Raw genomic sequence first — 13,743 nt, 5'->3', positions numbered from 1 at the left:
ATCTAATCGCAAGCAGAGAAGCAAAATTGGGTTAAAGGGTTAGAATAGAAATTGTGCTTCAGTAATTTTGCGTTGATTGCGTTAAATTATTTTAACGCGTTAAGGATTGTAAAATTAATCGCATGCGTTAACGCGTTAACGATGACAGCCCTACTATGAATATAAAATTCAAGAAACTGGAAAACTAGACACCAAGGGTGCTGCAAAAGTTTTTAATTTTCTTACATTTTGGTTGCACAATCGACCACTTTCATAAACCCTTGCATTTTTATAATATTATTTTATAAATTATTCATAAATTAATGTTAAATTCTAAGTCACAAAGATCCTACAAAAAAGCTTCATTTTCTTTATAAAATAAAATAAATAATAATGCTAAATATATGTTTTTAATAATTTTATTTTGCAAGTTAATTATACAAATTACGATATATTTTTATTTCTTGTGTTTAATTAAAGTATCTATGAATATAAAATACAAGTCACTGAAACTGGAAACCACATCTAGACCACCAGATGCAAAAGATAAAATCTGTTACATTTCGATTGCATGATCAACCGCTTTCACAAACCCCTGACTTTTCCCTCCACATCCTTCTGATGCAGCAACCACATTGAAATCAACGAATCCACAGCATAAACTCAAGACTAAAACAGACGCGCTGTGGCGTAACACATGACACGACTCTTCACTGCGTTTGTGCGTTTGGCACCAGTGCAGTTCTCTCATTTCACAGACACAAATAACATCCATGAGCGTCAGGGAAAGAGTTCACCTGGGAGACCCGCAGCCCACGGGCTCCTAATTTAGACCGGAGCGGTCCAGATATAGCGTGGGTGCAGATGTCTGTCTGCCTGTGGCCATTCCACACCAGATTGCACAGTCCATTACCCTCATAGAGAGATGCTTATCACCCACAAGAGCTATTAACCTATATAGGGCCTGGGAAACAGAGCACGCTGCCGTAGTAATGGCTAAACCTCCTTTACACAAGGACGTGCTTATAAACCGATGCGAGTGAATGAAGGAGAACGGATAGATTGGTGTTTCCAACATCTCCAACGGTGACGCCCATCTTTTCCAGTATTTTTCTCATTCATTCAGTCCACAGGCATCTCAAAAATCTCTTCAATGAGTTAGAAGAAAATCCAACCAACTCTCAGATGAACCAAAACACTAAAATATGTGACCCTGGACCACAAAACCAGTCATAAGGGTACATTTTTCGAAATTGAGGTTTATACATCATCTAAAAGCTGAATAAATAATATTTCCATTGATGTATGGTTTGTTAGGATAGGACATTTTTGGCCGAGATACGACTATTTGAAAATCTGGAATCTGAGGGTGCAAAAAAATCAAAATATTGAGAAAATCGCCTTTAAAGTTGTCCAAATGACGTTCTTAGCAATGCATATTACTAATAAAAAATTAAGTTTTGATATATTTACAGTAGGAAATTTACAACATGATCTTTACATAATATCCTAATGATTTTTGGCATAAGAGAAAAATCAATAATTTTGACCCATACAATGTATTTTTGGCTATTGCTACAAATATACCCCAGCGACTCAAGACTGGTTTTGTGCTCCAGGGTCACATATTTTATTTTTGAAGGATAAAAAGACTAAGGTACATGAATGTGACCCAGTTAACAAAAATATGTTCTAAGAATGTTTTGCTAACATTCCCATTAAGATCATTAACACTCAATACGTTAAAAACATTTTTCCTTGGTTACGCGAACGTTAAGGGAATATTCCGTTTTAGCATTTTGCAAACATTGTGGAAACGTTACTTTTGAATGTTCTCTGAACGTTCCGAAAAAAGTAGTAACATTTAAAAACTGTTAGTCGAACATTCAACTAAAACGTTTCAAAACAACATTCCATGAACTAATTATTTTAATTTTGAACAAACATTCTATTAATGATACTGAAAGAACGTTTGTTTATAAGTTTAATAGAGCCTTGCAAAAAATTATCCAAATGCTATAGGTAAATAACCAGAAGAATAAGAGCTTGCAGTAAACAGTACAATCCATTGTTTATCATTATGACAATGCATTAAAATAATATAATACCAGTTTGCAATATCAAGCAGCATAATGATCTTTGGTAGGCCTACCGCTAAAAATACCTGGAAGCGAATGACACCGGAAGTCTCGCACATTCACGTTACAAAAAGGCCGTGCCCGTTCTTCACGTTAAAAATAAGGTGGATACGTCATGAGGGTGAGTAATTAATGACAGAATTTTCATTTTTGGGTGAACTAACCCTTTAAGATTCATGTGTGTGGGTGAACTTTCCTTTTCTTATTTTAAAATAGCATGTTGGAACTAGCATTGGCAAGCAGGTTTGGGCCCGGATGTATTTGTTTGGTTAATAATAGCAGTATGCACTGAATACACCAGTCTTACCTTTGGCGTTTTGGTGCATTTCCCCGTTCTTGCATCTTTGATGTAGGTGATGTCCAATAGATCTGTCTCCTGAAAGAGGGAGGGGCAGATTTTATGCCACAGCTCACAAAAACAATTTCATGCTGTTGAACCGAATCAATATTAGGTTAAATATCACAAAAGCCATTCAGACATCACACGAGGCAACACAGCACGGGAAATGTTGACAGAAAACACTGACGGAAAAATCAAGAATAAATAATAGTTAACAGACATAAAACGTAGTGACTAACTCACACGCGCAGATCCAGATCAAAGAAATGATCGGAAGACTCTCGTTAGAATACACTGGTAAGGAAATGATGCAGGGCCAGAGCGCCGCATTATTTGCGTCTGCAGTGTGTAATGAACATGCTGATGAATATGCTTTCTGACAGCTGCAGCAGAAACCAAAGCTGACGGCATTCTGCTGGCACGACTGAGCTACAACTGAGCTGGAACAAAACAAAGAGGCATTTGCTCCTTATACTCATTTATGCAACACAGCAATGATTGGAAGGTAAAAATAGAACATTTTTATGACGGTAAAACCTGAATGTCCTCATATGCTCCACAACTTATAACATTAGCAACACATGGGAACTTGACACAACGGTGCCCCTGTAATGTGACATCATACTCTAAAAACTAAACCACATTTTCTTAATGCATGCTGTTTTATGAACTCATAGTAATTGATGGATATATAACTGCACTACATAAATATAAGCCAGGCCATATTTAAGCAATATCACATGAGCAAGTGCTGTCGTTTACGAATATGAGTATCACAAACAATGCGATTGCGGCATTTCTTTTTTATAACACTTCCATAAACAAGAAGTTAATATCGATAAACTTACATTTTAACCACACCATCACCGGTTACAGTCTGTTTTTTGTTTCATCAGCGAAAAAAGTTCCAGACAAACACAACAGTGTATCTGAGAAAAATGACTGTAGTGGTGTTGTGTTTCGGGATGATCCAGCGAGTCAGTTGAGTGAACAATTCAATCACTCACTCATAAGAGCAGCTCTTTATTTTTATTCCTGAATGAATCAGTATGTTTGAACGAATCGGTTGAATGAATGATTCACTGACTCCTGAATGAATCAGTGTTTTGAACGAATCAATTGAATTGAGTCACCCATAAAAAAATAGTCCCTTGCCACTACCTATTGGCATAACTTTCAGGATTAATTATTTTAAAATCTCCATACTAATACACAGACGAACAGTATGTCTGGAAGAAATAGATATCAGATATAATATGTTTAATTCAATATATATTATGTATTCAACTCATTATATCAGCTATATATCTGTGTTACTGTGCATTATTGTAAATTATTGGCCTTAAGAGTTGGGGTGCTTAGAGTCAGACTGCAATTATGAATGAACTCGGAACTTGACATGGATTCGGACATTTTGGACTCAAGAATTTTTCGTACTGACGGATCCACGTCATGTGTAACATGACTCAACTGGTTAAGGACTAGGACTCAACTCGGACTCGACAAGGTGGATTCAGACCCAACACTACTGTCCTTTAAAAAAATCCATATCGGTGATCAAACAACGAACACTATCTATATTTTCTATACTTTCTACATGAGAAATTGACACAAATAACCAATTAGATTTAAAGGTCCATCCATTTTCATTATTTCTATAATATATTTCTGTTGATTTCTAGACATTTTGGATGGGTTGCAATCCCCAGCCCTCACTGACACGCTTTTGTGTGCGTGACACACTTCTGAGAGGGCAGCAGACTGCAGGAGAATATACATATATACATTTTTGAGCTTTGACCTACACTCTAAAAAATGCTGGGTTAAATACAACCCAGTGCTGGGTAAAATAGGGACAAACCCAGCAATTGGGCTGTTTTGACCCAGTGGTTGGGTTACTACCCAGAAGGTTGGGTTAAACATTTAACCCAGCCGCTGGGTCAAAACAACCCAATTGCTGGGTTTGTCCCTATTTTACCCAGCACTGGGTATATATACACACACACACACACACAAAACTACTAACATTTTTACAAAAATGAAAAAAAAAATGAAAATGAAAAATGTAAAAATAAAAACGGATTCAAAATATTTATAAAAACTAACAACCCAATTGCTGGGTTTGTCCCTATTTTACCCAGCACTGGGTTGTATTTAACCCAGCATTTTTTAGAGTGTAAAACACTAACACAGGACAAGAAACACGTCTCCTCTAATATTCACTCGGCCACGAGGTCATTCTCAACTCGACTCATATTTACTAACTTTGAAATGAAAACATCCAGAAATGACATTGACGAGAAACCGAACAATGCAAATATAAATGTGTGCATTTTCTGAACACGTGAAAGGTCCCTGCCTGCATGCAGTTATGATGCAATGCAGTTGCTATTTTTTTTTTATATAGTTTCCCCATTTTATGACTATCTATTATTTATGATAATTGCAAGTGCGTGCCAAGGCTTTCTGAATAATGAAAGCATCTCTCACTCAGCCGGTTCATCTATGAAAATCCGCGTATGGTGGCGGGAGCTTCACCAGCGCCATGGCAACAGAGGATGGAGGTGGTCTATGATGGGGAGTTGGGCTAAAGCAATTTGAAGACAGGCACCCTTGAAATCAGCTTGCAGAAGACGTCGCCAGCGAGCTCAGACTCCTGCTTCTGTGCGCACTGAAAATCCATTGAGACTACATGATCAAATATCTGTTAGTTCAGCAGAGCAAACCGCACTCTGTTGACTCTCCATCCACAGAAAACTCACAAACCTGCTACTATATTCAATAATGGAGCCGGTTGTAAGTGACTGTCATGATTTGCTCGACTCTCACTGGCGACAATCCGGCCTGCAGTGCTGCTAAATATAGAAACTCATGTATTGATTTAAATACATGCTTGGTTTGCATAACAATACAGGATGCTATTATATTACTATTGGCCAGAGGCGCCTGTTCTGGAATTCGGTGCGTATTTTATGGACAGGAAAAACTGTCAGGTTTACTTTCATTGCTTTCATTGATTGGCAAGTAGATTGTTATAAAAGAAAAAAAAGAGGGTGAAACCTGTCCAGCATGAGTCCAAGCCATATTTCATCCCAAGAAGAAAAGGTAATAAATTATATTTTGTATTAAAAAATGTAAAAAAAAAAGTCCCATATAAGGGCCATTAAGATTTTTTTGCATTAGGTTTATATATTTTTTATTATATTTGTTATTCTGCTTTGTATTTTTCCTATTTTTATTTTAAAAAATTTGCTTAATCATCAATCAATAAATATATATAAATAAAATATAAAAAAATGAGGTAATAAATTATATTTTGCCCATATATAGGCCCATTTAAGACCATTAATATTTTATTTCCTCATGATATTATTTTAAATTGTGTGACAATTAAGCACATTTTACGTCCTAACTTTTCATATATATATATATATACAGTATATATACATATACACACACACACACACACATATATTACATATATAATTTTTTTTCCATTATATTTTGAGGTAAAATGTGACCTGGAAAATATTTTTGTTTCAGCCAAAATCAATATCTATGTATTTTGGGAGTCCATCACAATTAGCAACGTTTTATTCAATACCATCTGGTATCTGAAGATTGAGTCACTCAGATGAATATTATTCTGATGTTACTCACTGCTGCTTTCACAAACTGACATGAGAAATGACATGCTAAAGTTTGCTGTAATACACTTGCACTCAACTGAACCATAATTGATTCTCTTATATAAAAGGGCAAGAGGAGAGCAGAGGGTGTTATATGCTGCCAAATCCACATTCAACTCATATGACCTCACTTCCTGTTGAGTTCACATTTTAGGTTCATCAAAAGAGGTGAATTAATATAAAAAATGAACAGGTGCAAAGTATTTTTTAACATTCTTTTACTCAAAATCATTGTCATGGCAATTGAGCACTTCATTTTCTGGGTTTATCAGCTCAGTGGTCTTAATTTTCCATCATAAAATATGATTGTGCTTTCTGACGCAGAATAGCAGAATGAACTGATGTTATCTTACCAAACGTGCTTGTGATTCATGTGATTCATGTCATTGTCTGGCATCCTGTACAGCAATGCTGCATGCTTTTAATACAACGTGACATCCTGTTCTCTTCACCCACACTTAACTCCATCAGATCATTCAACACAATTACTACCGAGCACAATCTATTAGATGCTGTCTATCAGCTCAGCAGCTGCAGGTACCTCAGTCAAGATCAACACTGAATCAATAGTACGGCTTTATTTTCATGTTAAGAGTATGAATGCAAACACAAAAAGTGAAGGACAGACTCTGGAACACTTAAAATGAAAAATCATCTATACTTGGATGAAAAATCACTCATTTAAAGTCGATGTGAGCATTTGGCTGTCGGGGCTCCATCTGGACAAAAGACTCAACCTCATTCCCTCCGGACAGACTTTGGAAAGTGACTTTCGTTCTGATGAGATGTATATTTATAATGTCTCGTTTTAATGCTCAGGACACTTAAGCTTAAGGGTGAAGTGTGTACATTTTAATGTTAAAATACTTTCAATGTCACTGGCAGGTTAGTCTAGACCTCAGGAAAACCCAAGGACCAGCGTTGTTACCGTTAACTAAAACTAAAAACACTAAAAAAATAAAGTACGTTAATTGAAATGAATTAAATGTTAAATTTAATAAATAAAAATAATAATGTTAATTTAAATAAAATGTAATAAAATAGAATATTAAAAACGTATTACAGAGATATTTATTTGCAATTAGTTGCAAACACAAAATTTCTCATTTTTGTTTCATTTAAATACAAAATGAAGAAATAAAAAATAAAATAAAAATAAAAATGTATAAAACCTAAATAGACATACTTAACCAAAACAACAAAAACACAACAAAATTACTAAAACTTTCAAATGAAAATGAAAATGGAAAATATATTAATAAATACGAAATGTAATTTATATTAATTAAATTAAATAGAATATTTAAAATTTTAGAGACGTATTAAAAAACTTCACTTTATCTCAGTTAGATGTAAACATATCTAATTTTCATTTACTTTAAGTACTAAATGAAGAAATAAAAAAAATGAAATAAAAACTAAAAGTACATATTTAATGACAATCCAAACAACAAACACAATTACTAAACACTAAAATAAAAATGAAATATATATAAATAAAAACTAAACATTAATAAATACTAAGGTGGTATATTGATAATACTACAATAACACTGCAAAAATTGCACACAAATCTGAGAAGCACTTGTGGAAAAACAAAAACCAAATAATCACAAGCTTCAATAAATCTGCATTCTGGTTTGAGAAATTGTACCTTATTCTGATCCGTCCAGTGCAGGAAGTATCCCTGCGGATCGACGCGTAACGTCACTGGAGTCACCGCAGAAGAATCCTGAGCAGAAAAAAAAATTATATTTATAAGTATAAACACACAGCAGAAATAATATAAAAATGGCTATGGACAACATATTCACAATATGCATTAAAACTTGTTTTATTTCTACTAGTTGCAAAGGCAACATTTCCCATTTCTGTTTAGTTTAACTTGAAGTACTAAAATAACTAAATGGGACACACTTGCTGTTGTTAGATAACAAGTTTGGACAATATCTAAAATACAATATGTCATTATTTTTGGTCTGTACCGCCATACATTTTAAATGCATATATCTGCTGAAAGGTTCCTTTTACACTAGCATTTAGAGCAGGGTTATTATAATTAACTAAAAGTAAAACCAACCAAACAAACAAACAAACAAATAAATAAATAAATAGTTACTTGGAATGAATGTTAAGAGAAATAATATAAAATATAAATATATAAATATCAAATAAAATATTTCTCATTTTCATTAAGTTCAATTTTAAGTATTAAAATAATTTAAATAAAACAATACTAATAAATAAAAATGAATAAAAACTACATAGACTAATGACAAAAACACAGAACAAAATTACTAAAAATAAAATTAAAATATTAACTAAAACTAATAGTATATCCTAAAATAACAGTGGCTCAGAGCAAACAGATGGAATAAAATCAATAAAAGTCCAATTTTAATATCATATATGGCAGAATATAACCCATAAAATTCAATAATAATACAAATTGTTACTTGAAATAAAATAAACTGAAATAAAAAATCAAATACATATATAAAATAAAATATTTCTCATTTTCATTTAGTTTAGCTTGAAGTACTAAACTGACTAAAATTAAACACAAACTAATACATACAAATTAATAAAAAAAATATTAATAAAATGACAAAAACATTTTATAAACTAAAAATGCAATTCCAAATATTAACAAAAGCTAATAGTATATACTAAAATAACAGAGGCTAAAGGTCTGATTTTGATATCATATGTCTGTACAGTCAACTGCAGGAGTTATTTTAAGTACTCAGAATAAAAAGCACAGCAGAATCAAAGTCTTCTGTAAGCCGACGTCATGTTTCAGTGGGAGCTAAAAACTAATCTTGCCTCGCGCAAGAAAAACACTTGGGATTTCTGTAGCAATCCACTTGAAAACATGTTTCTCGATACGGTCTCGGGACGGACCGAAATTTGAGGTTTGACTCAGACGTTGCATAAGCGCTCTATATTTGTGTGATTCATGCAGGCTGGTAATAATTTACCAACCGGTGGAAGTCACAACATTCAAGTCACAGAATATTTGAAAAGACAAGGGGCAAAGCTAACGTCTCATCCGCTGAGGAAAGGGGAGCATTCGCCCCTCAAGCCGACGGCGTCCTCTCCACAGAGATCTGTAACTAATTGTGTTATTTTAGCTCTTGCGTGGGTCCGCCCACATTCTAACTGCACATCTAAGTTGTGTCTTCGCTAATGTAAGGCAGGCAAGGAAGACGGGAATTTAAAGCATGAAAGCTGCCATAGCAACAGGCCAACATTTCCCATTTTATTTGCAGAGAAAAGCTTTTAAACGTCAACATTTTCAGCATAAGCTCATGTAAAGCTGTACGGCATTATTGTGCTGATGGCAGTCAGACTCCTCCAGAAAACTCACACCTACTTAGTGATTACAGCTTCTAAAAGAGCACGATTTTGTCCCCTTTTAAACTTGAAAATGTAAAAGCAAGATGCAAAATGAAGCAATATTTCAGAGTCTTGGACATATCATTCAATTTGAGGCACAGACACTGATTTTCTTCTTCCTTTGTAACATCTCAAATCATTCTGGAGAACATGATCATCAGGTTTTGTTCAACTACATTCTAAAATCCATGTTAATTATGTGAATTAATCTTATGATGTTGTTCATTTGTAAGGCAAATGTGTTGAAATGAGAAAAAAAATGGTAGAGAATACTAGATAAATGGTATCCAAAAATGTGTGATAAAACATTTTTAAATGAGGAAAATTCTGAAAATGGTATCATACTTAAGTGTGCTACCAAAAATTGCATAACATAATAAACCAGCTTTTTTGGACAGAATTCATAGCAGAAGTTTCGAAAATGAATGTATTTAGCTTTAGAGCATTACATAATAGACAAAAGTACTGATATTACTAACATCAAATGTGTTATTCTGCATAATTTGCATAAAAAAAGTGTTTAAATTAGAAAAAATGCTAGAAAAAAAAATGGTATCAGACTTGGTTAAACTAACATAATAAACCAGCTTGTTTTGGTAATTTTTAATGAAGAAAAAAAAAAAAGTTTCAAATGAATGAAATTAAAAAAATATATATATAATAATGCTGAAAATGGTATCAGACTTAAGTATACTACCTAATATTGCATAACATAATAAACCAGCTTTTTTGGACAGAATTTATAGCAGAAGTTTCGAAAATGAATGTATTTAGCTTTAGAGCACTGATATTACCAACATCAACAAATGTTTTATTCTGGATAATTTGCATAAAAAAAGGTGTTTAAATTAGAAAAAATGCTAGAAAAAAAAATCTAGAAATGCTGGGAAAAAAAATGGTATCAGACTTAGTTACACTAATATAATAAACCAGCTTTTTTTGTAATTTTTAATGAAAAAAAAAAGTTTCAAATGAATTAAATTAAAACAAAATAATAATAATAATAATAATAATAATGCTGAAAATGGTATCAGACTTAAGTGTACTACCTAAAATTGCATAACATAATAAACCAGCTTTTTTGGACAGAATTTATAGCAGAAGTTTCGAAAATGAATGTATTTAGCTTTAGAGCACTGATATTACCAACATCAACAAATGTTTTATTCTGGATAATTTGCATAAAAAAGGTGTTTAAATTAGAAAAAATGCTAGAAAAAAAAATCTAGAAATGCTGAAAAAAAAAATGGTATCAGACTTAGTTACACTAATATAATAAACCAGCTTTTTTTGTAATTTTTAATGAAAAAAAAAAAGTTTCAAATGAATTAAATTAAAACAAAAATAAATAAATAATAATAATAATAATAATAATGCTGAAAATGGTATCAGACTTAAGTGTACTACCTAAAATTGCATAACATAATAAACCAGCTTTTTTGGACAGAATTTATAGCAGAAGTTTAGAAAATGAATGTATTTAGCTTTAGAGCACTGATATTACTGTTCATTTGTAAGGCAAATGTGTTGAAATGAGAAAAAAAATGGTAGAGAATACTAGATAAATGGTATCCAAAAATGTGTGATAAAACATTTTTAAATGAGGAAAATTCTGAAAATGGTATCATACTTAAGTGTGCTACCAAAAACTGCATAACATAATAAACCAGCTTTTTTGGACAGAATTCATAGCAGAAGTTTCGAAAATGAATGTATTTAGCTTTAGAGCATTACATAATAGACAAAAGTACTGATATTACTAACATCAAATGTGTTATTCTGGATAATTTGCTTAAAAAAAGTGTTTAAATTAGAAAAAATGCTAGAAAAAAAAAATCTAGAAATGCTGAAAAAATTGCTATCAGACTTATATAATGAACATAATGAACCAGCTTTTTTGTCATTTGTAAATGAAAACAATTTTTTAAATGAATGAAATTAGAAAAAAGAATGCTAGAAAATGTTGAAAAGTACAGTATATCAGACTTCAATGTACTACCAGCTTTTTTAAACAGAATTTATAGCAGCAGTTTCTAAAACGAATGTAGCCTATGATTAAATCTAAATATAAAAGCCATTCTTTATTATTTTTAGAGCATTACATAACAGACCAAAGTACTGTTGTTACCAACATCAACAAATGTTTTACTACAGAACGGAATCTCAAAATCTCTTAATAGTTGAATTACAGTTGATTTTTGATTATTGATGTAACCAAATATTCAAGATCTGTGTGAACTAAAAGCAAAAGTCCAAGAATTGGACATTATAACCCATATTGTTCAACCACTAAATATAATATTACAGAGAACATGATAAATATTCAATGAAACGCCTCACTTCTTAACATCTCTGGTAGCTTTTTTGGGAGAGAATAGCAGCAGTTTCTAAAATGAATGATTAAAAATGACCAAGAATGGCTTTTATACTTAGCCTTAGAGCATTACACAATAGACAGAAGTACTGATGTTACGAACAACAACAAATGCTTTACTTGGATAATTTACAAAACCTCCAAACACACCAAACGTTCTCAAATGCACATTAATGTTTCTTGTTCTGCTGATAATTTGTATAGAAAAAAAGTGTTTAAATTAGAAAAAAAAATGCTAGAAAAATGGTATCAGACTTAGTTACACTAATAAACCTGTTTTGTTTTTTTTTACATAATTTATAGCAGATGTTTCTAAAATGAATGTAATGCTTTTATTTTTAGCTTTAGGGCATTAATAGACAAAAGTACTGAAGTTAATCAACATGTTTTACTGTGTAAAACAAACACATCAAAACCTGAATTACAGTTGATTTTTAATTAATGGTGTAAGGAAATATTCAAGATCTGCATGAACTAAAAAGCTCAATTCCATTAAAACCTATATTGATCAACTACCAAATGTAATTTTGTACACTTTCAAAATGATTTTTCAAAGTTGTAAATAAAAACAAAGATTATTGGAGTACGTTTTACGAGTAAATCCTACTTCAGTCAGTCTCTTGTCAAATTTACATTTACTTCAATCCGTTACTTGTGGTTTCTTTATAATTAATTGTAAAACTGTTAATTGTAAACTGTTTCTACATCAATTTTTCTTTTCAGTGTAAGGAGAATGTGCTAAATATTCAGCAGAACCCTTCATTTCTTAAAATCTCGGATACAAAATAAAGCCTCTGCAATAGAAGAAACAACTAAAAAAATAATGTATGCTTTGAAATACAGAAAATATTAGACATTTATCTTACAGAAAATCCTTAAATTCCTTCATCTGGAGCTGCAGGGAGTTTTCCTAGCAGAAAACTCTTTCATCCAACAGGTGAATGTGTAAGAGATCCTCAGCACTCAATCAATGCTCATGCAGCACTCGCTACAAAATGCGACACATGCACTCTCTAGAAAACTGCATGCTTGTTTTTAAAGGTTTCATATTACAACACATAGTGAGGAATCGCATGCGAGCTTGTTGCATTAGTGCAGTCAGGTTTCTAGTGACAGATTGATGCAGTGATGCATTACTGCACACAAAGTAGCCTGATGTCATTCTCTTGAGGCTCTGCAGAGACTGTGAAGGCTGGGAACATGCTGATGGACTTGAGAACTCAAAACAGGGCGCGTTCCTCTATCAGACCCCGTCTAACCTCAGTAAAGATCAATGGGGAGCTGATTGAGAGGGTCTGCGGCGTTTGCTGGGTTGATGTTGGGCTTGTAAACAATGCAACATCCGCGCGAGCGATCGAACAAACCGCAGAAGCATTCATTCTCTGACTTGAAGACGTCAAACACCCGCACACACACACACACAGGCTGATGCTGGTGACTTACCTCATCCCATTTCATAAATCTGCTGCCTCGCTTCAGACTCTCAGACACGCGCACCGGCTTGAGTTGAAGCGCATGAACGCCAGGTTGAGCTCCAGCCATTCAAGCTTCAACATTTACACCCAAAGCAGCAGAGGGGAAAATCAAGAGTCTCTCTTTCTTCTCCGGGAAGAAGCCAAAGCGGAGCGCGCTGGATGACAGCGGAACAGTTGTGGTGAATGGAAACGCTTTACGCGCACGGATGGTCATTTAGAAGCGCTTGGCGCGCGGACGCGTTAAACGCATGCTGTCTGATTGGACTGAACGATTTGTGATTGAGAACGAAAGGAGTGATCGAAGACGCGGAGCAAATGAGCAGCAGTGAGAAAGAGCGATCATAAATGA

General features: G+C 33.3%; 1 protein-coding gene across 1 annotated transcript in view; it reads right to left on the bottom strand.

The window, feature by feature from the left end:
- The window catches only part of LOC107707789 (1-phosphatidylinositol 4,5-bisphosphate phosphodiesterase beta-1-like), a 62,293-nt gene extending 48,557 nt beyond the window's left edge, over positions 1 to 13,736 (bottom strand). The window contains exons 1-3 of the mRNA XM_016511882.1: positions 13,363 to 13,736; positions 7,801 to 7,878; positions 2,425 to 2,493 (exon numbers count right to left, since the gene is read on the bottom strand). Of these exons, the coding sequence (XP_016367368.1) occupies positions 2,425 to 2,493; positions 7,801 to 7,878; positions 13,363 to 13,461 (246 nt within the window). The 5' untranslated portion in view covers positions 13,462 to 13,736. The remainder of the gene's footprint in view (positions 1 to 2,424; positions 2,494 to 7,800; positions 7,879 to 13,362) is intronic.
- Between the last annotated feature and the right edge of the window lie 7 nt (positions 13,737 to 13,743).

The sequence above is a fragment of the Sinocyclocheilus rhinocerous genome, unplaced genomic scaffold (assembly GCF_001515625.1).
Source record: "Sinocyclocheilus rhinocerous isolate Xijiao unplaced genomic scaffold, SAMN03320098_v1.1 scaffold805, whole genome shotgun sequence".
Classification (NCBI taxonomy): Eukaryota; Metazoa; Chordata; class Actinopteri; order Cypriniformes; family Cyprinidae; genus Sinocyclocheilus; species Sinocyclocheilus rhinocerous.
This window is presented reverse-complemented; position numbering and strand designations above follow the sequence as displayed.